This window comes from Pygocentrus nattereri, chromosome 20 (genome assembly GCF_015220715.1).
Source record: "Pygocentrus nattereri isolate fPygNat1 chromosome 20, fPygNat1.pri, whole genome shotgun sequence".
Classification (NCBI taxonomy): domain Eukaryota; kingdom Metazoa; phylum Chordata; class Actinopteri; order Characiformes; family Serrasalmidae; genus Pygocentrus; species Pygocentrus nattereri.
The window spans coordinates 24,295,089-24,319,629 of NC_051230.1; the positions used below are offsets into that span (position 1 = coordinate 24,295,089).

General features: G+C 37.4%; 1 protein-coding gene across 12 annotated transcripts in view; it reads left to right on the forward strand.

Annotated features, from left to right (window-relative positions):
- LOC108438467 (membrane-associated phosphatidylinositol transfer protein 2-like) overlaps positions 1 to 24,541 on the forward strand; it is a 76,892-nt gene that overhangs the window by 34,243 nt on the left and 18,108 nt on the right. For 8 of the 12 annotated variants that reach the window (XM_017716280.2, XM_017716281.2, XM_017716287.2 and 5 more), the window contains 13 exons: positions 265 to 479; positions 2,097 to 2,218; positions 3,184 to 3,417; positions 5,647 to 5,970; positions 6,369 to 6,464; positions 10,216 to 10,320; positions 11,079 to 11,140; positions 11,817 to 11,867; positions 15,021 to 15,265; positions 15,605 to 15,794; positions 22,127 to 22,246; positions 22,656 to 22,882; positions 24,131 to 24,306. In XM_017716280.2, coding sequence (XP_017571769.1) covers positions 265 to 479; positions 2,097 to 2,218; positions 3,184 to 3,417; positions 5,647 to 5,970; positions 6,369 to 6,464; positions 10,216 to 10,320; positions 11,079 to 11,140; positions 11,817 to 11,867; positions 15,021 to 15,265; positions 15,605 to 15,794; positions 22,127 to 22,246; positions 22,656 to 22,882; positions 24,131 to 24,306 — 2,167 coding nt within the window. The remainder of the gene's footprint in view (positions 1 to 264; positions 480 to 2,096; positions 2,219 to 3,183; positions 3,418 to 5,646; positions 5,971 to 6,368; positions 6,465 to 10,215; positions 10,321 to 11,078; positions 11,141 to 11,816; positions 11,868 to 15,020; positions 15,266 to 15,604; positions 15,795 to 22,126; positions 22,247 to 22,655; positions 22,883 to 24,130; positions 24,307 to 24,541) is intronic. The other 4 variants (XM_017716285.2, XM_037531615.1, XM_017716284.2 and 1 more) reach the window with 3 other exon arrangements.

The following is a 24,541-nucleotide window of genomic DNA, read 5'->3' on the forward strand; positions in this document are numbered from 1 at the left end:
TCTCATCCTCTCTTATTTGTATGTTACAATGAGGGAAGTTAAATGAAATATTACATGAAAGAAACAAACAAAAATGAAAATGTTATGTATTAGTTTCCACACATTGTTGTGGGCAGTGATCACAGTATGAATCTTTTATGCTTTTTAGTTCCTTTTGCAGTTCCTTTTAGGTAAGTTATGTTTATGTATAACACCTAAGGATGCATTTTGTACATTGATTATTTTGTATTGTAATCTCACGTTCCTTCTCTCACCTGCCTCCAGAAAAAGAGTCGTGAAGAGAGCTGTGGTGAGGGCAGTGGTGTGGAGATCCTGGAGAACCGCCCATATACAGATGGACCTGGTGGAAATGGTCAATACACACACAAGGTCTATCACATAGGCATGCACATCCCCAGTTGGTTCCGCTCCATCCTGCCCAAGGCCGCTCTCAGGGTGGAGGAGGAATCCTGGAATGCATATCCATACACACGTACACGGTGAGTGTCTGTATATTTCCCTTACCTATCTGTCTTTTAACTCTTCTTAGTCTGTGCCAGTGTGTCTTTTCATTCATACAGTATATACCAGGGTTTTGCCTCTCATGGCTATTTCAAGCTGTTTCAAGTGCTCCCAAGATAATGGTGTCAAATCACTGTCACTTTTTAACATGAAAACATGAAATTTAAAAAAGATCTTAAACTGTTCTTATCTAACTATATCATAGCATATATCAAAGGTTCTTGTTTTATACTTATTTTTTGTAGACTGTGACAGTGTGAAGTGGATCGCAGCTGGTTACATTTTTTCAGTTATATATTTTGAAGGATTTGTACTTCTGAGTATTTACAAATAACACTTTTGTGTATTTATTTGTACTCAGGTATGTTTGCCAGGAAAGCAATCTACTTCTTATTCAGTTGCGCTTTAGCCATTCATTAACTGTTTTAACAAAGTTCTGCTGACATTTTTTTGGGAACCCTGCACTTTTTCTTGACCTGATACATTTTTACTCCTACCAAAGTTGTTTTTGCTGGGCTACTTGAACTTCTACATGATTCATTGTTTTCAATAAAGTAACAACAATTCAACTTATAGGTAACTTATTTTGCTGTGGTTGTGATGTAAGTACTAGTTACTACTACTAGTAAGTACTTAGAAATTCAGAGAGGTTTTATGTGAAATGGTTCATTGATTCAAACTAATTTCTTTCTGTTACAGTCATGTGTGATAGGAACCAGGAGTCTCAGTGTCTGCAACACAAGTATAGCCATTCTATGTACTATCCAAAACCACCAGCGAACTTATCATTTCATATAATACTTTTTTTTGTAGAATAGCTTTGAGAGGCATTGACCAATTGGTTGTCTGGTACTATCACTGAGACAATTCTAGCTTGTTATGTTTCTAAGAATAGAGCATGTAGCATAAAATCACTCTGGATGACTTTGTATAGGGCATAAAATTACTCTGAATGACTTTGTGTGCATCATAAAATCACTGTGATTGACTTTGCATACATCTTAATGATTTTAATTTTTTTTTGACATTAAGAAAAAAAATAGGTGGATACTCTATGCATAATTGTGATATGCTTGTACATTAATTCACCTGGCAATGCATGCAGAGGTAAAGTAACACATCACTCAGGAAAGCAGACAACATGGAGGTGATAAAATGAACCAAAATGACATTGAAATCAGCCAAACAGTTTTGTATGGTAAGTCTTAGGAGTGATACATAGGCCAACAAACTAAGGCAGACTAGAGAAGGTTCAAAAAAAGGTATATCTATGTACTAATGAAGCCACAAATTAAGAAGAGATGCAAATAATAATGAGGGAAAGGTGCCAAGGCAGAGTCAGAGGAGGAGCGAACCAGTAAGGAGCGGAGCAGTGCTTAATAAGCTAGGGATGCCAAACAGTAATAACACAGTGCAGAGTGAGGTGGAGGTGAGTACACTCCAATAACAAAGAGGAATAAATTGGTAGAAAGGTAAAGATATCAGTGATAAAGGTAATATGTGAATATTAGTAGAATTTGAATTTCTATGCTTATCATATTTTTCAGACTGAATGCATCTAATCTCATTTCTCATTCTTTCTTCTCTCTTCCTAGATACACTTGCCCATTTGTAGAGAAGTTTTCAATTGACATTGAGACGTACTACAAATCTGATACAGGAAACCAAGCAGATGTTTTTAATTTGTCTCCGGTGGAGAGGAGGCAAAGAACTCTAGGTATGTTGAGATCCCCATTCTGTCTGATCACTGAATAATTGTTGAATAGTTTTGGAAGGACTTGATTGATTAGGCAATGATTACATCAAACGACTTTGTGGATTAAAGATCAGTTTTAACAGTTTAAGTATGCTTATTTTTCAGGCCTTATGTTTACCCTGTAACAATTAGTAGACTCTTTTTAGATTTTCAGATTTTCATGTGGCCTCTAGAGGCCATTTAGTGATACTGTTTTAATTTTATTATAAGTCTTTGTGAATTATTACCAATGACCAAAATTCTGTGTACTTGTAGGGTGTAGATGGAGATGCTTGATTTACTAGGTATCATTTAATTGAATACTTAAGTGTAAATATAAAACCATTTTGATATTTCTATGGGATTTGTAAGATTTAAACAGTTCAGCTTATTTTAATTCAGATGGCTACAATATTTTTAATGGACAACCAGAAGACTGGAATTTATAGTGAATTTATAGTCTCTCTAATACTCCTAAGCAAGATTCCATTCTTGTAATATTTTAGAGCACATTCTGTGGCTGGGAAATGTAATATTTCTTTGTCATCACAATATAAAAATGTATGTTTTTTTTGTCCAATATTGTCATAATGGAAAATAAGCTTACATCTTTAATGGTGCTTGTCAGGTGTCAGAATACATTTATTTTTTCTAAAACCTAAACACAATTATTTGGATATTATAATGCTTAATCAAAATTAACAGTGAATAGAATGTTGTCTTAAGATTGACCCTGGTTATTTTATGATTTTGTGATCAAATTCATAAAGATTCAAGAAAGACAATTCAAGGAAGATCTCATACAATTACAGATCTCATATTAACATACTTCAGTATGTTAATATGATGGTTGCTGGATGGCATTTTTCTGTTTAAAATAGCAGCACAGATCAGCTGTGTCAGTTTGGAAACCTATTTACAGTGTGTCTCGTTGAATTCTTGTCCAGATCTCATTGATGTAGTGAAGGACCCAATCCCACCTCATGAGTACAAAGCAGAAGAGGACCCTCGTATATACCACTCCATTAAAACCAATCGGGGGCCTCTGAATGATGACTGGATTGAAGATTTTGTGAAAGATCCCAGCAAGTCACCAATCATGTGTGCTTACAAACTCTGCAAAGTGGAGTTCCGCTACTGGGGCATGCAGTCCAAAATAGAACGCTTCATTCATGATGTTGGTGTGTGTATTTTTGTATTTGTTTTAACTACATTGATGAACCAGTAATAACAATAATAATCCCAAGACCATGTGTTATGGTTGCATATTCACTCGTTGAATAGTCTGTTCCTAATGTATGCCTAATTTCATTGAATAGCGATATTCCTAATATAATTCTTTTGGCTCGTTCTGTGAATAGATTTATTCTCTGGCAGGGCAGATTTTCTTTATTCAAAATGTCACAATCTATTTTGCTACATCTGTCTGTAAAAATGTAGACATGGTTCATAAGCCATGTTCATAGTTCATAAGGTGATCTGGGAGGAGCTCATATTGGAGCTGCTACTCCTCTACTTTGAAAGGAGCCAGTTGAGGTGGTTTGGGTATCTGATTTGGATACCCCCTGGCCACCTTCCATTGGAATTTTACCAGGCATAGCCGACTAAGGAAAGACCCTGAAGTTGGCCTAGGACCCACTGTAGGGATTATACCTCCAAAGTGGCTTGGCAGCAGCTGGAGGAAGTAGCAGGGAACAGGTGTTGTCTGGAATTCTCTGCTTTCCCTTTTGCTGCAGAATGTGCAGAATGTGGTTTGGCATTGTCTTGCTGAAATAAGCAAGGCCTTCCATGTAACAGACAAGTCATGTGGATCGCAGCATTTGTTGCTTCAAAACCTGTATATATTGTTCAGCATTAATGGTGCCTACACATGTGCAAGGCACCACAGGACACTTTTTCACATTTCTGAGCCCATGCAGTGATTTCCGTTATAGAATCTTGTTTTTAATGCAGTGCTGCCTGAGTGAACAAGGTGCAACATGGAACAAAATATACAAAGTGTGAACGTGCAAACGTAAGTGTGCAAAACATTAAACTAGAAACAATACAATAAATTTGATCATTAAAACAGACATCAGACACAGTAAACAGACAAGACAGCATTGGACTGAGCATACAACCCTGAGGGGCAAGGATGCTCAGTATGGTAGTGTTGGAGTTGTTGTTACCGATCCGGACTAATTGAGGTCTCTCAGTCAGGAAATCCAGGACCCAGTTACAGAGGGAGGTGTTCAGGCCCAGCAGGCTCAGTTTTTTTCAATCAGCTGCTGAGGGATGATGGTGTTGAATGCTGCAATGAAGTCTATGAGCAGTGATCTGACATAGATGTCTTTGTTATCCAGGTGGGTGAGAGTGAGGGGGAGTGTGCCTTATCTTCTGACCTCTGGCCTTGTTTTGGGTTCTCAGCAGCATGTGCACCTCTGCAGTCATCCATGGCTTCGGATTGGGGTGTGCTATGATGGTTTTGGAGACAGTCACTGATTCTGTATGCTACTCCATGTTGATGGAGTCACTGGAAGTTGCTGCTTCTCTGATCATCTCTCAATCAGTGTATTCAAAACAGCCCTGAAGAACAGAGGTAGCTCCTGGCGGCCAGGTTCTCATCTTCTGGTCCAGTTTGGCATTTCTGAAGAGTGGTCTGTATGCTGGTGTGAGCGTCACAGAGAGTTGTCTGAGTAACCATAGTGGAGGCAGGGCTCGGCCCACTATGCGCTGGTGATGTTTGTGTAAACAAGACCCAGCACATTAGCCTACTGGCTTGCAAAGTCCACATATTGGTGAAATTTAGAGAGCACTGATTTCAGATTGGCATGAAATCTCCAGTGACAAGAAACAGTCTATCTCGCTGTGTGTTTTGGAGATTGCTGATAGCACTGTACAGCTCGTTCAGTGCTTGTTCCTCCTGTCTCAGCGTTTATGTACTATAGGTGATGAATTTTGCAAGGTCTTTGCTATTTTACACTGAGAAACATTATTTTTGCCTAAGCAGACTTTCACAGAGTGTATTTCTGAAAGTCTCAGCTTCTTTTTTCATTCCCAGTCATGTTACTGACCTGCTGCCATATAATGTAATTCATTGTTAGATGTTCATTTAGTTTTTTTTTGGTTTTTTTTTGGTACACAGCTTTATCAGTCTTTTCTTCCTCCTGTCCCAATGTTGCTGGCATCAAATTCAAAATGGGCATATATTTTTCATAGAACAATAACATTTCTCAGTTTTAACATATCTTGCCTTTGTACTATTTTCAATTAAGTATAGGGTTTAAATCATTTGCACATCATTGCATTCTGTTTTTATTTAGATTTTGCACAGGGTCCCAACTTTTGTGAAAACAGGGTTATACAGTTAGCACTAATTCTACTGTATATGAAAAACAAGGCAAAACAATATATTTGAATATGTTTGACAGGTCTTAGGAAGGTGATGGTGCGTGCCCATCGGCAGGCCTGGTGCTGGCAGGATGAGTGGTATGGTCTGACCATGGAAGATATCCGGCAATTAGAGCTGGAAACCCAGCTGGCCTTGGCCCAGAAAATGGCACAGTATGCTGAGGAGGCAACGGAGGCCAATGGTGGGGCAGACTCCTTCCCTGAGAAGAGCCAGGAGGCTCAGGACACACCCAGCCCAAACCCAGGAGAAGAGGTTACAGTGGTGGACACTCTACAGGCAAGGGGCACACTGACCAAGCAGTGGTCCACATCATCCAGGTCCTCCAGATCATCCAAGAGAGGAGGTGTGTGGGCAATGCTGTAGCTCACAGTGTTTGTGTTATTAGTTGTGTCTTGTTTGTTTTTATTTGGGTGTCTTGATTTAAATACTATAGTGCATATTCACTGTGATATGCTAATTTTGAGCATTTTTAGTATAACACTGATAAGGGTGTTCAATGTTTTTTTTGCCAGATTGTCACTGTATAGACATTTTTCTATCTTAAGTTTAAGATGTTGCCTGCTGCACTTTACAACACTCAAACAGGACCAGTCAAAAACCAAGACACTACTGTTCTAAAAACTTATTTTCCTTATTTTTCCCAGATTTTAGAGTAAATTCAAATTCTGTTTACAATTTCCTCCTGCATTTATATGTTATAAATGTCATCAGTGAAACTGCTTGATTTTTATCACATTCCAGTGAGTCCATCCCGTCACAGTATCTCAGAATGGAGGATGCAGAGCATTGCTCGTGACTCAGAGGATAACTCAGACGAAGAGTTCTTTGATGCACATGGTAAATATTGCCTCTCCCTAAATGAGTGGAAGTGCTGTGTGTGTTGCAATAAAGTATGTTGTCTTTTGCATTTTATTCCTGTACCAAAACCTTATATTCAATGACATAATGGGGATCACATTTCATAATTCATTAAGGTCATTCCAAATGTAGTCATTGCCATCTTTCTCACAGTTTCAGTTGTGGGTACTTCCCCTGCTACAGCAAAGGTTATAGTTACGGTATTTGATATATTTCAAGCTCCAGTCAGTTCAGCATCATAGAGAGTTCAAGTTTAAAAAGAGTTCTGTTTATTTCTGGAACACATGCATCACTAGCTAGAACAATGCTCTGTACAAACATACTTCTTTCTGACCTTAAAAACTGTACTGATGGCTTGATTCTGAAAACTCTGCCCAGTTTATAATGGGTAGGCCTTATTTATTGGTTCACTACAATAAAAGGCAATGAAACAGTGATCTGCCTTTGCATCTTACAAAATGACAGCACAAGCTATGTAAAACTTTGCAATAAGAAAATCAGGCAAATACTTTTTCATAACATTGTAAAATATTGTGTGAATAAATTAGCCACTTAAATGATCAGTAGTCTTAATGCCAAATAGGTTGGGAAAAGTCGAGGCATATTTTTATTCTTAGCCTACGCTTCACTGAAAGTGACCATAGAAGCAAAGCTGGCAAGAAACTGCATGTAAAATGTTGTGATGTCAAACATTTTAAGTAATGCTGGGAAATGGCACAACATCAGTTGTTTGGGAAACAAAAGATTTAATTACTGTAGCTGCATGTAAGATTTAGGACTTGGCTTATGCTTCCAAAGTCTGATACTATTTATATAAACTTTTTATTGATCACTGGATTATAATGTGAACTTGCAAAAAATCTGGTTATTTATATTTGTATTTGCCACAACAATGTCTTAATTATTGATTATCATTAGCATCACACAACATTTAAAATTTAAAGCTGTTTTGCAAAGTTTATTTCCTTCCATTAAATTCAAATGTAATTTAAACTTGCATGCAGCTCAGGAAATGTTGGTCTCTTTTGTTGTCGGTGGTAGTGGTCTCTATTACATACAAACTGAGAATCAGGTTTGCCCTCTCTTTCTGTTTGGTAGCTGGGCTTTGGGATGTGGTTGGGGCATCTGATCCTAGATCTGCAGCTTTGGATAACTTTTACTTTGTGTGCTGTTGCTTTCTTTCTGTCTTCTTCATGCTGCATGTCTTCCTGGCACAGACTACTTCTTATGTTACCCAGAAACTCAGCATGCTTTGGGTCTGCAGATGAAATAAGAGCAAATTCCCTGGAAAGGCTTGTTGTGCTGTGCTGATGACTACTGGCCTGTTATACTTGATGGCGGATTTGCAAAGAGTGTTGTTGTTTAACAATTTTTTCTTTTGTCTAAATGTCTTGCTCATGTAGCTTTTTGTCTTTAAATAGTCAAATATATTGAAATAAATATATGATCACAACACCAGCATTTAAATAGTCTTGCACATGTGAATTTTGTGTCCTCAAATAGAATGTTTCTTGCTGCCCAGTGTTCAGATTTCATGTATATTGTCTGTATTTGGAAAAAATATGCTTTTACTAATTTTGGTCATCTCCTGTTTTTTTGGGTTTCATAATTTTGAGTCATTTTAAAAGCATCTTCTTTTCTCTTATTTCGTTTTTTTTTTTGTTGTATAGTATCAAAGTTGAAGAAGAAAATAATAATTGAATTATTGAAACTGTTAAGAATTATTGAATTATTAAACATGATGCATTCAAATGTATTAATCATGTCAATAAGTAAAAGGTATGCCAATTAGAAATGGTAGAGGGTGTGACCAGATAAGAAAAACGCACTTTATGGGGGGAACAATAAAAAACACCTTGGTCTGTTCTTTAGTGCAGCGGTGTTCAATCTGCAAGGGGCCAGTGTGGCTGCAGGTTTTTTATTCCAACAAAGCAGGAGCTCGCATGATCAGCTCTTAGAAGACTAAGCAACTGATTAAACACGTCGATTTAGGTGTGCTCTGCATGTTTGGAATGAAAACCTGCAGCCACACTGGCCCTTTGCGAAGATAAGATTGGACACTCATCCTTTGCTTTTGTGAGAACGTGATGTGACAAACTTTTTGTGAAGAGGTACTTGTCATAGTAACGTCCTGCAGATTTGACCCTATTCATTTCCAAAAAAATGTTAAAAAAACAAATCGTATCATTTGGTCACGCCTAGACAACAAATTTCATGGTTTTGAGCAGAACGTCTACTTAGTTAATAAAAGAAATGCAAGAAATGTAAGACATTTAATAGTGGATTATAAATATCATAATAGAATTTGCCAATTTATTATTTACTTGTACTAGGTCCCTTCACTTTGTTGACCATTTTTCAGACACCTGTCATATAGCGGAGTTTGGTAGGTATAAAATGACTGACTACAGCCCATCTATTGCTGCACAATTTATCAGCCCTCCTCTACCATATCTGCGAGGGACAAAAAATAGGGCCACCACTGAGCAGATATGTTTTGGAATGGTCACAGAACATCAAAGACACCAACATGGTAGTAGCATGTTAGCATGTATTATGCTGCTACAAGTATATAAGGCACGGCGTTGCTGGGGTTTTCAAACACAATACTCTCTGAAAACTAGCCAAATTGGCTATTTTGCACATTTACAGAAATGTTTATGAATTTACTGATCACCATAAGACACACCTGTGTTGTAGGTGTACAGCTAGAAATTATAGCTCATCATCTTTTCATCCATTAACAATTTGTGTCAGTCATCTTATAGTCCTTTGTCAGTGATCAGTTTCTGACCACAGAACTACTAAAAACCCACACCACCACTGTGCCATTGAACATTTTTTTAAGTCTAGGCTTAGGCTTAATTTAGGTTTAGGAAATTGACACTAGGTCTTCTAGCAATTCTCATTCAAGTTTACAATTTAAAACAAGGTCAATTTAAACATTAGTCAGAAATAATGTGTTTCTATATAATTCAATTGTTTATTTAATGTTTTTTACCTGTTTTACTTGCTTACGGTAATGTAACAAAGATGCTTAGATTGAGTACATTCAGTGCCTGCAAAAAATCCATCATCACTGCTGGGGTGATCAATAATAAAAGGTAACTCTTTACAAATTACTAATCACTTCTCTCAATCTAATTCAACAGATTAAATTACTCATTACATCCTGAAAAATTAGCCCTGATACTCGTTACTATACTTCTAAGTTACTTTCAACGTTCAAACAAATCTGTTCCAATTAAAAAGGAAAAAAAAAACAATAACAACAGTACTATAAAAACAACTGTCTCAAAATGAGACCTTTATGAATAAAGATTTAAATGCATAGAGAGCTGTTTCTAAAGTCAGGTCAGGTCTGGGTGAGGTCAGACACTTTCTTCTTTTGCCCAGGTATTTTTGTCGTGAGTACAGAGACAGGTATAGGCACAGAGCTGGCACAGGTCATATACAAGGCAAAATATTGGTATATGTCATGTCTCTAAATATTGGCCATGATCATGTGTACTGTCACAGAAAATCATTGAAAGAACGAATTGCTTCGGTTCCTGAATTCACACTATTTGCACAGGTTTCTGTTATTTCAGGCCTACAATGGAAATCATACTTACATGCTTGAATCATACTTAACATTAAAGCATTCTCAAGACACTGTTACTATCTAAACTATATATTATTAAAAGACATGATGTAACTAGATGCTTGTGCTTTTATTCTTTGATTACAGAGGACTTTTCAGACAGTGAGGAGATATTTCCTAAAGAGATAGCCAAGTGGAATTCTAACGATCTCATGGATAAGATTGAAGCAGGGGATCTAGAAGAATCTACAGGTACTTTTTATCTGTATGCTTTTAAAGAATGAAGAATGAGAATTTGCTAAATAAACCTTGCTATTGGGCTATTGCATCGAGGTTCATAATCCACATTAATGGCATAAGGGCTAAAATGCTTATTATTCTAGATTATCTCAATATAAATGTTGACCAGTATACACCTTGTAATTAGAGAATTCAGTTGCACACAAACAGCTTGTGTAATCTCCATAGAAAAGCATCACCAGTTACAATGGGATGCTTTGGAGTAGATACACATGAACCTAAGATCACTATGCCCAAAGCATCCAGTCTGTGGAGAATAGCAACTGCATTTTTTGGAGTGATGGGGCACCATCCAGTGCCTTTGAAATGAGCTGGACTGCTGCTTGTGATCCAGAACTAATCATTCTTCATCAATACCTGATCTCACTAATGCTCTTTTGGATAAAAGCAATCAAATCCCCATAATGTTTCCACATCTAGTGTAAAGCCTTCCGAGAGTAGAGGCTGTTACTGTAGGACAGGGCGGGACCCTTGATTTAAGAAGAAACTTAAGATGAGATGAACTTTTGAATATGTAGTGTATATAATATGACACTTATACTAGGCTTATTTAGTTTGATAATGTTCTGCATGGATATACCGTATTTTATGCCATTTAATTTGTGACAGATTGTAAATGAGAAATTATATCTGAAACTAAATAAGTAAATGCATAAAGGACATATGGATGGTATTGTTGTTATTGACTGATATTATTTTTTTGTCACCAGAAGACATGTACCAAGACATGGGAGAATATACAAGGACCGCCAGTCAAGAGAGGTTTGATGAGGTATGCAATCTGTTTTAGTTAGTTTATTTTCAATTAGTGGCTCATAATTGTCTTTATGAACCTGGTTTCTTATCAGAAGAGCATTTTAGTAGCATACTAAGGGATTTTATAAGACAGTAGATCTTGAGAGTAATCTTGAGGGTCAACACAAAAAATACCTGCCAATCAAGTCTCAGCTATACTTTATCCATAGGCAACTATGCATGACTGTATTGGGAGAAATATGGAGAAAATTAAAAATAGCAGAATAATAGTAAGTGAAAAGATGCACACTTTTAAAGGTATGTAAGATGATAAGTAATATGATCAGAGAGTCACATTCACTCTTGGCTGCCATCCGCTCATTTGCTTTGGAAGAGATTTTTTTAAACTCTTCTCCTAAGCAATATGGAGGATAAACAGTTTTTGGTAAATGAATATTATCAGTCTAAACAAAATGAAGTTGCAGATATTCCATTCATATGGTTCCATAATGGCTCAATGATGTGTTTGTGTTTTTGCTAAATAATTTGTTAAGGGTAATTGAAATAGACAAGAAATACAAGTGGGTTTTAATATGTAATTTTGTTGACATGAGAGGATTCCATAGCCAAAGACAGTTGAACACAAAGTTGTTATAAGCCATAAATCAGCAATTTATTCCTGTAGTATTTTTGTCCCTTTGCACATGCTGTAGATGAGTGGCACAGCTAACATCCCCATCATCACCATAACCAGGCACCATTCAGTAAGTAAACAAGGACTGGTTTTGGTAGTGAAAATTGTCGATGAAGTTGTCAACATGCATCACATTGTTCTCTGTCACTGTTAAAGAATGTTTGGAGTCTCATACAGTAGTAATTGTGTGTTATTTTGCAAACTAAATGTGATGTATCCTGATGAATGGCTCTTTAATTTGCACTACCAAAATAAAACCATATGTGTTATGTCCAGAGTAGTTCCCCGAACACATCATTTTGGTTGTCTGTGGTAGCTTCCTGTTTTCCTGTTCCTTTCCTTATGGATAAGTCAAGGCTAGCAGCCATGTTAGTCTTTAGTAATGATACTGGCAATAGGCAATATGACAAAATATTATGAATATTGTGATAAAATATGTCACAATGTACTTCACAGGTATCGTAAGTATTTCTAGAACACTGACCATAAAAAAATTTAGCAAATTGTTAAGAGCCGGTAAACAACAACTAGTGATGCCACACAGTCAAATTAAAGCCTTATAGTAGCAAGTAGCGAATCACTGATCTGATATACTGGATCAGTATTAGCGCTTGTCAACCTTTTAAAATGGATTTGGCATCAGCAAACATGGACAATCCACATTCAATATTGTTTCTTTGACACCATCATTATAAAATTATAACAATGCATTATCCAAGACTTTGTCATTTCTGATCTTATGTGTTTATTACTTTTTCCCTTTCTTAGTTAGAAAGTGGTATATAGTTACAGTGTCTTGTTACCTTACACACACTAAAGTAATTCTCAGTAATTCTAATTTGTGAAGTATAAATGTTTTGAAGAAAAAACAGTATTCATTATTGCTACCCTGAGTTCAGCTGTCAGAAACAATATCGGGAGAGAAATTTGAGTGTTATTGATGCATCCCTAATAACAAGGAGCTAACAGGATCCTTAGACTATTATCTTTTTTTTAAACTGTTTGATTGGCCTTCCCCATTTCTTAATACACTAAATAAAATACCTACTTTAATGCCACTACTGTTATGTAGATGCATAGTGTTTGTTCCAGCTTTATAGCAACCATAGGTAAAAATAAAATATTGCGTATTGTGTACTCTGAATTCACTGAATATTACTGCAGTATTATATATTACTTTCAGAAAATTGGCAAAGTACACAACAGCAGTAGTGTAGCTAAACCAGCGATTGTTGAAGTCATGTCACATTAAAATGTTCACTGACATACATTCACTGATGTATAAAAATATATGAAGGATAATTTCATGTCTATGGTGCATACATTTGCTGTATTTAGCATTTAATCTTTGTAATTATTCATAATATTGCAAGCAGTGTTTTAAAGGCGTACTCCAGCATTTTTCAACTTAATCTCTACCTGCCACATTTCCAGTGTGTGGTTTCAGTTCTTTTTCGAATTAATGTAATTAAATGTACAGTTGAGGAAGATCAATTATATTTGCTGCAGATATTTTACAGTCAGGATTGGCAGTATAACATCTTTTTGTTACAGTGAGTCAACTCACTGTCCACAAACATATAATTTACATGCTCTTGGGCTGCAACCCTCCTATCGGTTTATGGTTAGAAAATCAGCAGAATTTGTTTTAATAGGAAGCCATTTCGTAGAAGTGTATTGATGATGCCAGTTCGCTGATTCTTCCTCTAATCCTAACATTAGAATATGGGAACTGATTGACAACTAACCTTGAGAAAAGAAACTCTATGAAAGCAAATGATCTTTGACAATTTAAGACTATACCCTGCCCCACTGTCCTATCCAAACCTCACTGTTTGACCTTCCACACTCATGTCTCATTGTGCAACTTTACCCTATTTATGTACAGAACATATCTGCTGGTACTGTGTTGCTAAGATTGGTCTAGGTTTTTGGACTATGATGATTAGCAAATGAGTTCTGCGCTTATTTTAGTAGCATGGGCAAAGTGTCTTGTACCTAGCCATTTGTTATAGTCAATACAGTCATAAATAATACATCTGTTGGAAATGGACAATTTTTTATGTAATAATTGTTAACAAAATTAGTGCATCTGCTCGTTTGAAAGAGAGCAGGGTTGGTTGGCACATATTTCATGTTCTCCTGTTTATCCAATGCATACCACACATTACAGTAATCCCTACAGCAAATGAAAACTGGATATTTTATCGTAAAACAGACTAATTCAATGCAGAAAACATTTTTCTACAATTTGTGTTTTCATGAATATATTATTGTTGTGCACATGGGGTTGATTGGCACATGTTATGGGGATGGTTGGCACAGTGTTTAAAAGCTATAGAAATAATCTATAATATGTGAGTTCAGCAAGGCACATGCTGTGCATTTAAATGATTTAAGTATTGTCAGTGGATAACAGTTACCATAGTAGAATGTTAAGTAGTTGTAAAGGAATCAAGAACCATTTTAATACAGAACCAGTTTAATATGTAGCATATGTTTGGATGCTGTACTATAAGATACTGATTATTATATTGAAGCAAAGACATCAGTTCATTTTATTACAAAAGTGAAGTGAATTGTGGACTGTTCATGCTGTTCTAGACTCAACCTGAAACTAGATATGCCAATGCCAGTGACTATTCAGTGGAATTTGTGAAATTGACAGCAGCTACAAACACCTGCAAGACAGCCTCTTACTTTGAACATCTGACATATTTTTTTGCTAATGCGACATTGAGATGTCACAGTATTTTCAAAACTGGAATAATTTCTGGCAATGGTTATTGAGGTCATTGCCGGAGGAATTTCTGCAACACTCAGTAATATTGATGTGTTGTTTTCTCTAAACAGTTATAGTGTTTTTATTTGGCACCTTTAAAAATGACTTTCATAATTAAATTCCACCCTGAGTTCAGAATGTTAAAAGTTTGTATTGCCACCCAAAACAGTATTGGACCTGTTAAGGAGGTGTGATCACACTGTTCTAAATGTCTCACTCTAGCACTATTTTTAACTGAGATGTGTTTTAGCCTTTAGCTACTTGTTTTAGCAGACTGACTGGAGGAGTCTTTGCCTATACAGTTGCATGGCATTTAAGAGACAGAATTGACATTCATTTGTCTTGACACCTCTCATTCATTCAATTTTTTTTATCCTTCTTTCATCCACCTACTCACCCACCCATTCAATTACCATGCATCCATCCTTATTTTCTTTTCAGGATGGCTTTTGTCCTCAGTCTTTGCAGTCCTCCAAGATCCATGTCCTGATCCTTGTTCTTCATGGTGGAAACATTTTGGACACAGGCTGTGGAGAACAAAGCTCCAAGCAAGGCGACGTCAACACCATTACTACTGCTTTCGACACAGTCATGCGCGTGCACTATCCCTCTGCCCTGGGCCATATTGCTATTCGTCTGGTGCCCTGTCCAGCCATCTGTGCTGAAGCCTTTTCTTTAGTGTCCAAGTAAGAAAGAAATCAGTTAATTATTATTATTATTATTATTATTAATAATAATAGTATTCGTATTATTATCTCTTCTTACCTCAAACTACATCCAGTAGTTCAGGAACTGCTTATGACTTGCTTATGTGATGTGTAACACAGCCTGACATACTGTTATCTATAAAAATGGTTTGTTGCATAAGTAAAAGCAGTAGTAGCAGCCATCATAACATCTGTATTTTGTTCCTGCTTTTATCCATTTTCCAACTTGTGTCCTCTGATCAACTGGATTTGCATATAGGTAAAATTAGGTAAAAATGTGTACATTTGATTTTGCCTGAACTGTCCGTGTTGTTTCAGTTTGAGCCCATACAGTTATGATGAAGGCTGTTTATCCAGCAGTCAAGACCACATTCCCCTGGCTGCTCTCCCGCTTCTTGCCACTTCCTCCCCGCAGTATCAAGATGCTGTGGCAACTGTAATTAGTCGAGCCAATCAGGTCTATTCAGACTTCCTCCGGTCCCTGGATGGGGCTAGCTTCTCAGGGCAGGTGAGCATATCATAAGCAGTCTGTCTCTCACTCTCTCTGTTTTCTGTATGACTGTGTGTGCGTGTGTAATACTAATACACACATATAGACCCACTCACATACACATATGTGTATCTACATTTACATTCACAACATTTAGCAGACAGAGTAGCTTTAAAAAGTGCTTTGTTGGCTACTCTTAGCTAGTACAAATAGGCTAGAGGAAAAGTTCATATATTGCTAGAAACTAAAGCCTGTGTTAAAACCTAGAGAAAAAACTGAATTAGACAGGTTCAATACAATATAATATAAAATATGTGCAGTATAATACATTTCAGTAAGTGCTTATAAAAGTGCTCACATAAGTGCTGTAAGAAGAGGTGTGTCTTCAGTCTGCATTTGAAGACCATGTTCGTTCCACCACCTGGGTGCTACAACCGAGAAGAGTCTTGATGCTTGTCTTCCAAGCATCTTGAAGGTTGGTGGGTCAAGCCGAGCTGTACTTGAAGCTCAAAGGGCTTTACATACAGTTCGAGTTTTGAGGGAGGGGCTGGTCCATTTTTGGCTTTGTAGGCAAGCATCAGGGTTTTAAATCTGATGCAGGCAGCTACAGGAAGCCAGTGTGGGTAGCACAGCAGTTGTGTGACATAAGTAAACTTTGAATTAAGATTGAAGATAAGCCACGCAGCTGCATTCTGGATGAGTTGCAGGGGCCTGATGGAGCCTCAGGTGGTGTGCTGCTATCCATGAAGAGATGCTAGTCAGACATGCTGAGATGTGACTGGAAACCTATCAGAAGTATCAGAAGGTGGGAAGGAAAGTATTAGTTGGGTGTCATCAGCATAGCAGTGATAAGAATGATTTAAGAGTGATTGTGACTGATTAAGAGACACAATTGAATAGGGAAATTGAAAGGACTGAGGAAAGAAAGGATTTGCTGCAGCTGTTTTCTCTGGTATTTTCACTGACGCAGTAAAGAAGCAACAGGTAAACATGTTTAAGTGAGGGTCATTTATTTAAAAATATGATCAGTGTGGTATTTTTTTTTCACACTCTCAGTTTTCATTGTCTGTGGGAGTCTCTTCAGATTGAACCGTTGACCAGTTTACACTACTAGATTAAGCTCGGAGTCAGGATGAAAAAACTAAACGTTTGATCTGACTGGTCTGAAATATGATTAGGAGGCAAAAAGTCTGCGCACTAATCGATTCTCTCTCCGTCGACTCAGACCGACCCAGAAATCTGCGGACAAGTGCCAACTAGCACATACTTGGTCAGGCTGAGAATCGGAGCTAAAATCGGAATAAAAGTCATTTAGTGTATCCCCGGCTTTAGGGGAGTAAGAGCAAGAGGATGAGAACAAATGAAAGGACTAATGGCAGAGAAAAAAGACTGGTGGAATATATAATCCTCCTCAAAGAAGGTGACAAAATCCTCAGGGGTAAGAGAAGATGGTGGTGGGGCAGAAAGAGGGTTTAGCAGAGAGGAGAAAGTGTTGAAAAGCTTGTGTGGATCAGATGTTGATGCTTTCAGTTTCCCTCTGTAGAAAGATGATTTTGCAGCAGTTATTTTAAGTGTTAAAATTAGAAAGAAGAGATTTGTATTAGCAAAGAGTCAAGCTAGGATTTCCTCCACTTTCAGCCTTTCTTAGCTCTTGTTCGTTGCTGAACAGGTCGCCTGTCAGCCATGGGGCAAATGCATGCAGAAGACCTTGGTGCCCTAAAGGAGAGAGGGCACAGACAGATAATTGCAAATGAGAGTGAAGAAAGGAAAGTACTTGTAGCTGTGTCCAGGGAGAGAGAAGAAAATGAGTCATGGTGGGGAAGGTTAGTTAGTATAGTTGAAACAAGGCACAAGGGAGGAATGGAGAGGAGGTTGCACAGAGTAAAAGAACAGCATGGAGGGTTGGTATGTACAGGAGGAACAGAGAGGGAAAGAATGGGACAACACTGACAAAATGACACAATGAAAAGTCGTCTGTGTGCAGCTTATATAACAGTGTAAATTTATTCTTCCCTCAAAATAACTCAATATACAGCCATTAATGTCTAAACCACCAGCAACAAAAGTGAGTACACCCCTAAATGTCCAAATTGAGCACTGCTTGTCATTTTCCCTCCAAAATGTCATGTGACTCGTTAGTGTTACTAGGTCTCAGGAGTGCATAGGGAGCAGGTGTGATCAAATTTGTAGTACAGCTCTCACACTCGCTCATACTGGTCACTGAAAGTTTCAACGTGGCACCTCATGGCAAAGAACTCTCTGAGGATCTTAAAAGACGAATTGTTGCGCTACATGAAGATGGCCAAGGCTACAAGAAGATTGCCAACACCCTGAAACTGAGCTGCAGCACAGTGGCCAAGATCATCCAGCATTTTAACAGAGCAGGGCCCACTCAGAACAGACCTCATGTTGGTCGTCCAAAGAAGCTGAGTGCACGTGCTCAGCATCATATCCAAATGCTGTCTTTGAAAGATAGGCGCAGGAGTGTTGTCAGCATTGCTGCAGAGATTGAAGGGGGGGGGGGGGGGGGGGGGGGTCAGACTGTCAGTGCTCAGACCATATGCTGCACACTACATCAAATTGGTCTGCATGGCTGTCACCCCAGAAGGAAGCCTCTTCTGAAGTCTGTACACAAGAAAGCCCACAAACAGTTTGCTGAAGACATGTCAACAAAGGACATGGATTACTGGAACCATATCCTATGGTCTGATGAGACCAAGATTAATTTATTTGGTTCAGATGGTCTCAACCATGTGTGGCGGCAATCAGGTGAGGTGTACAAAGATAAGTGTGTCATGCCTACAGTCAAGCATGGTGGTGGGAATGTCATGGTCTGGGGCTGCATGAGTGCAGCAGTTGTTGGGGAGTTACATTTCATTGAGTGACACATGAACTGCAATATGTACTGTGAAATCCTGAAGCAGAGCATGATCCCCTCCCTCCGGAAACGGGGTCGCAGGGCAGTGTTTTAGCATGATAATGACCCCAAAAACACCTCACAAAGGTGATGGACTGGCCAAGTATGTCTCCAGACCTAAACCCAATAGAACATCTTTGGGGCATCCTCAAGCGGAAGGTGGCGGAGCGCAAAGTCTCGAAAATCCACCAGCTCCGTGATGTCATGGAGGAGCATTCCAGTGGCAACCTGTGAAGCTCTGGTAAACTCCATGCCCAGGAGAGTTAAGGCAGTTCTGGAAAATAATGGTGGCCACACAAAATATTGACACTTCAGGAACTGTCTCTTAGGGGTGTTCTCACTTTTGTTGCCGGTGGTTTAGACATTAATGGCTGTATATTGAGTTATTTTGAGGGAAGAATAAATTTGCACTGTTATATAAGTTGCACACAGACGACTTTTCATTGTGTCAAAGTGTCATTTTGTCAGTGTTGTCCCATGAAAAGATAAACTTAAATATCTGCAGAAATGTGAGGGGTGTACTCAGTTTTGTGATACTCTGTAAGAATGGGCTTTATAAAAATCTAACCTTACTGCATTGAGTCATCACAGGTAAGACCACAGACCTGTTTCATGCCTGCTGTGGCAGTATCCTCATTAGGTTTAGGTTTTTAAGATTGCAGTGTTGTTTTCATTGTCTTCACACATTGTCTTTTTTGGGTCTGCCCACTGTGGCAGTGACCTAAGTTGTACACCTTAACGAGGCTGAAGTTAGTTACTTATTCGCACCTTCCAATTAATTTAGGCTCATAAGTTTTATAAGTTACTATAATTATAAGGTAATATAAGATTTTATGCTAATTTAAATGAAATGTAATTAGATTAATAGTATTGTAATTATGCATAAAAAAATTGATGAATCGCCTAATTTAAAATGATTAATTTTAATCTTTTTGCTGATAGTTCCACTTTATCTTGGAGAGATATTTGCAGTGGAAGCAAGCCATTAGGAGCCAGTCTGAACAGTGTCAGGAATACAAAGAGGGAATGATTGAAAGCAATGGAAAAATCAGCACATTTTTTACCTTTTTTGTGTTTCTGTGGTTTACAATCAATTCTCTTACAATAAAAATGTAACAGTACTTTAACCAACAAAGCCATCCTTTGGTCTTATACTTTAAGCTTATATATATATTATTCACATTGTTATGTTGTTTTAAAATGTCTGTTGCAGTGGACAGTCAGTCATATCAGTTGTAAAGCAAAGCTATAAAAAAAAAAAACATGAATTGTTTTTTTTGTTTGTTTTTCCTTTTTGGAACATAAACCTGGACCATAAACTAAAAATGTTATGCATGATGTCAAAGTTTTGTTTATATGATTATATTTTATTATATCTTTTCATGGGACAACACTATAGAAATGAGTTGGATATACCTTAGTCACTGTACAGCTTGTATATCAGTATAGTTTTACTGTCCTATGAAAATGACTCAACACACAGCCACTAATTTCTAAATAGCTGGCAACACAACTGAGTACACCTCACAGTGCCCACAGTGCCCATGGCAGTTTTCCAACTTGATTATGACCCCAAACATACCTCTAAGATGAAAACTGCCTTGCTGAGGAAGCTGAAGGTAAAGGTGATGAACTGGCCAAGTATGAGATGTAAACCTGTGCAGCTGTAGGGCTTCCTCAAGCGGAAGGGGGTGTCTAACATCCACCAGGAGTGGAAGTGGATTCCAGCAGTAACCTGTGCAGCTCTGGTGAATTCCATGCCCAAGAGGGTTAAGGCAGCGTTAGATAATAATGGCGGTCACACAAAATATTGACGCTTTGAGCACAATTTGAACATGTTCACTGTGAGGTGTACTCACTTGTGTTGCCAGCAATTTGGACATTAATGGCTGTGTGTTGTTATTTTCAGAGGACAGTAAATTTGTTGTACACTGACTACTTTAAGTTGTATCCCGTTTTAATTTCTATAGTGTTGTCCCATTAAAAGATATACTAAAATATTTGCAGAAATGTGTACTCACTTTTGTTAGATACTGTGTGTGTTTTGTGTGTGTGTGTGTGTGTGTGTGTATATATATATATATAATCAATAGAATCAATAATATAAGAATCAGTAAGAAATCAATAGAGAGATTGAATAAATAAATTGATAGATAGAGTCAATAATAAAAAGTAGCTGTATGTCTATTTTTATTTTTATAGAGTTTTAAAGAACAAATTTTACAGTAATAAACTTTCACCTATATTTACACTCAGCTAATTTTAAAGGTCTTGCACTGTCTGCATCTTCATTCTTATCATCTCTAGCCAGGCTATTTCTGTTTCCATTGGCAGTTAACTGAAGCACCTCAAGTGCTGTGTACTCTGTAGAAAAAATAGTTTCATTTTACTATGCACTGCATTTAATGTGTTATTTGTCTGTATACGCTGTGATTGCAAAGTAAAATTTTAGCAGCAGCACTAAAAATTTAGCCTGAAATAGATATTTTATTACTTTAAAATCATATTCTTTATATTCACAATGGTATGACAAACATAGTAAACCTTCTTAGTTCCTTCCTTATTCTGCCTCCATCATTGGTTTCTCTGAGTCTGTCAAAATGGAAATAGCTAATGCGAAAATATGCAAATGTGAACACTTCCTTTATTTTACTATTGTCTGCTGAATGAGAAGCTACGAATAACTTCAGTCGTCGACGAAGGCACTGCAACAAAGGAGCCAAATGAATTGAAAGCTGTATAATAATAAGTAACTCACCTCTGCCTTGTGTGCAGTTAACTGTCTGATTTTAACTTTGTCGACTTGTCATCTCTGGGCAGTGTCTGTGCTGAGCTGATGCATGCTTTATAGTAAGGCTGTTTCAGTGTTGCCTCTATTTGTGTGAATTCGGCATTCTGATTTATTGCTTATGTTTAGTATCCAGGTTAAAAATGTTGAAATATGTAAGGTGATCACTGCACTGCTGTCAGAAATAGCCTATACCCTGCTGCAATGACATCGCAGGACATCAGTGTGTTGTGTGTGTTTGTAGAGGTTGAGGTGGGCTTGTCTGCACTATGTAACTCCCTGTCTGAAATAATTCTCATTCTGGCCCTGGCCTTACTTAAAGGTCCTCAATAAAAAGGTCCTCTTTAAAAATTGAGTTAGAAAAAATTTTTAAAGACAAACTTTTACCATTTTACTTTAAATACATACAGGAGCATGTACTTTTATAAGCATAATAGTATAACTTTAAAAGCACAACTAGAGTAAAAATGTTACTCATGTCAACTTTTACTTGAGTACTTTTTAATATATAATATGCATGTGTGTGTGTGTGTATATGTGTATACATATATATATATATATATATATATATATATATATATACACTGTTGATTGTATATTGTTTTGAGTTGGGTCTTTTCCAACTGTATTATTTTTGTTTTCCAGGTGTGTCTGATAGGAGACTGTGTTGGGGGCATCCTGGGGTTTGATGCACTCTGCAGCAGCAGTCAGACAGTATGTGAAAGCCAAAGCAGTAGTCGGCGTGGGAGTGTGGTGAGCGTTCAGGTAAGACCAATGTGCTGGTACACCACTCTACTCAACCTGGTAACAGTGAAATTACACCTATACAGAAATAGATGTTAATTTTGATTTAGACATTTCATTAGCAAGTCTATAGTTTAAAGTCTAATCGGTTGTGGTCCTATGGTGGTTTATTTCCATTGATGGACAGGGTAGAGGGTGACTAAAATTATGCAGCAACAGATGGGCTACAGACAGAATACATATATTTATAGGTAGGTGCACCTTATAAACTTGTCCATGAATGTAAATACAAGGTAGGGATACGTAATTAATAACAGGCAACACACTGTATATGTACATTCAAATAATGAACTTGAAATGTTCAGTTAGTTTACAGTGCTCTCTTAAGTTTCCCCCCCCACATCACCCGTATGCTGGCCATTCCCCCCAGGATCCAGATCTCCTGTCCCCTGGTATTATCATCAACTGCAGCCATGACACAGCTTCTTCAGGGATGTTGTCCACCCTGGAGGGTAGCCGACAGCTTAGCCGCAGTAATATTGACATCCCCCACACTGGAGGTCCTGATGACCCTAGAAGGCAGCTTCCCCGAAAGAGGAGTGACTCCTCTACCTATGAGATAGATACAATCAAGCAGCACCAAGCCTTTCTGTCCAGGTCTGTATTTTTGACACTAAATATATGCCATATTATTTGAACAGACACTGTTGTGTCAATATAGTATTTCATCACGTTTCCATACAGTGTCCACATGGTTCAGATGAGTTGTAAAATTATGTAAATAAAAATTTTAATGTTTTAATAGTTTCCCCAAGCTATCTACATGTGAATTCCAGAGTGCCTCTACAATAACAACAGAAACTTTTTCAAGATGCAAAGCACCATGGAGACCTGACACAGTCATGTTTATCAGATCGACAATTCATATAGATTTTGGACATTAAAACAAAGCAAACTGGCATAAGCTCTCCCATTAATGCATGCATGTTGCAATTACAAATTTCAATACAGGACAAAAATGTACAATTCTGTTTCCAAACCAGTTGGGACCCTGTGCAAAATGTCTAGACCTGTCACTCATTGAAAACTGATTGTACATTATGAAACATAAAATAATGACAAAAGAGACCCAGAACTGTTGTGCAGCTGAAATCCTATATCAGCTCTGTAAACAATAATAGGTAAACATTTGACTTTCAAAACTACAGCTTTGCTGTTCTCAATTCCCAAACACTTACAGAGTATTCTTAAAGAGAAGAAGAGGTGAGGGAACAGTGATAAACATGTCCCTGTCCCAATTTTTTTTAAACAAAGTAACAGGGTTGTATAACCTAAAGGAGTTCCATTGTTTAGTGTTACTTAATATGTGGTTTTTAAGTTAATTACTTAATTTTTAAAAGGAATATAGGCGAAATACAGCAGAGTAGATATAGTCTATAGAATATCTTAGTCTCTGAATCCCGACATGCATTTGAGCTGACACTTTCTTTAGTAGGCAAACAATAAAATCATAGCTGGATTTAAAACTACTTTTTGACATTTTATACTTTTCATGAGCTTTTCATTTTAAAGAGCTTAATAGCCTGATGTGATACTGCTTATTTTAATGCCTTAGTTTACACACATTTAAATTAGCTCTCAATTAGGTTTGATAATTATTACTCAACTACCTGATGGACTAAAACTATCATAAACACTTTAAGATGTACTGCTTCTCAGTTCACGTGGTTACGTGTGAGGAGGTGGCTTAGGCAGTTAGGAAGTGCTTTTTATGCACTTGATATAATTAATGAGATATAGATTTCAGAGAGTGCCATTTCTTCTTAACAACTACTGAGCTTATTAGATAAAAGTTTTTAAAAATTAAAAATAGATTTTAAGTCCTGATGTGTTTTGTGTTCCCAGTTTGCACTCCACTGTGCTAAGAAATGATCCAAGCTCTCGCAGATCCAGTAACAGTACAATGTTGGAGGGCGGTGCGTTAGGGAAGTTTGACTTTGAAGTCGCAGACTTCTTCCTCTTTGGGTCCCCTCTGGGCTTGGTCCTTGCCCTTAGGAAGATTGTAATTCCTATGCTGGATGGTAAGAGCTATTTTTGTATCAGCATCCTAAATATTAAAGAAATGACAATAGCCATCTAAATGTAATTATTGGAATTGTATTCTATCTCAAATGGTACTCATATGAGAAGGTATTTCATAGACAACAATAGTCATTTGATTAAGTTATTGTTTCAGATAACAAGCTGGAATGCCAACTGTGGATTGTACTGCCTCAGCCCAAAGCAATACTGTGCTTCACTTATATCTGTTGGCAA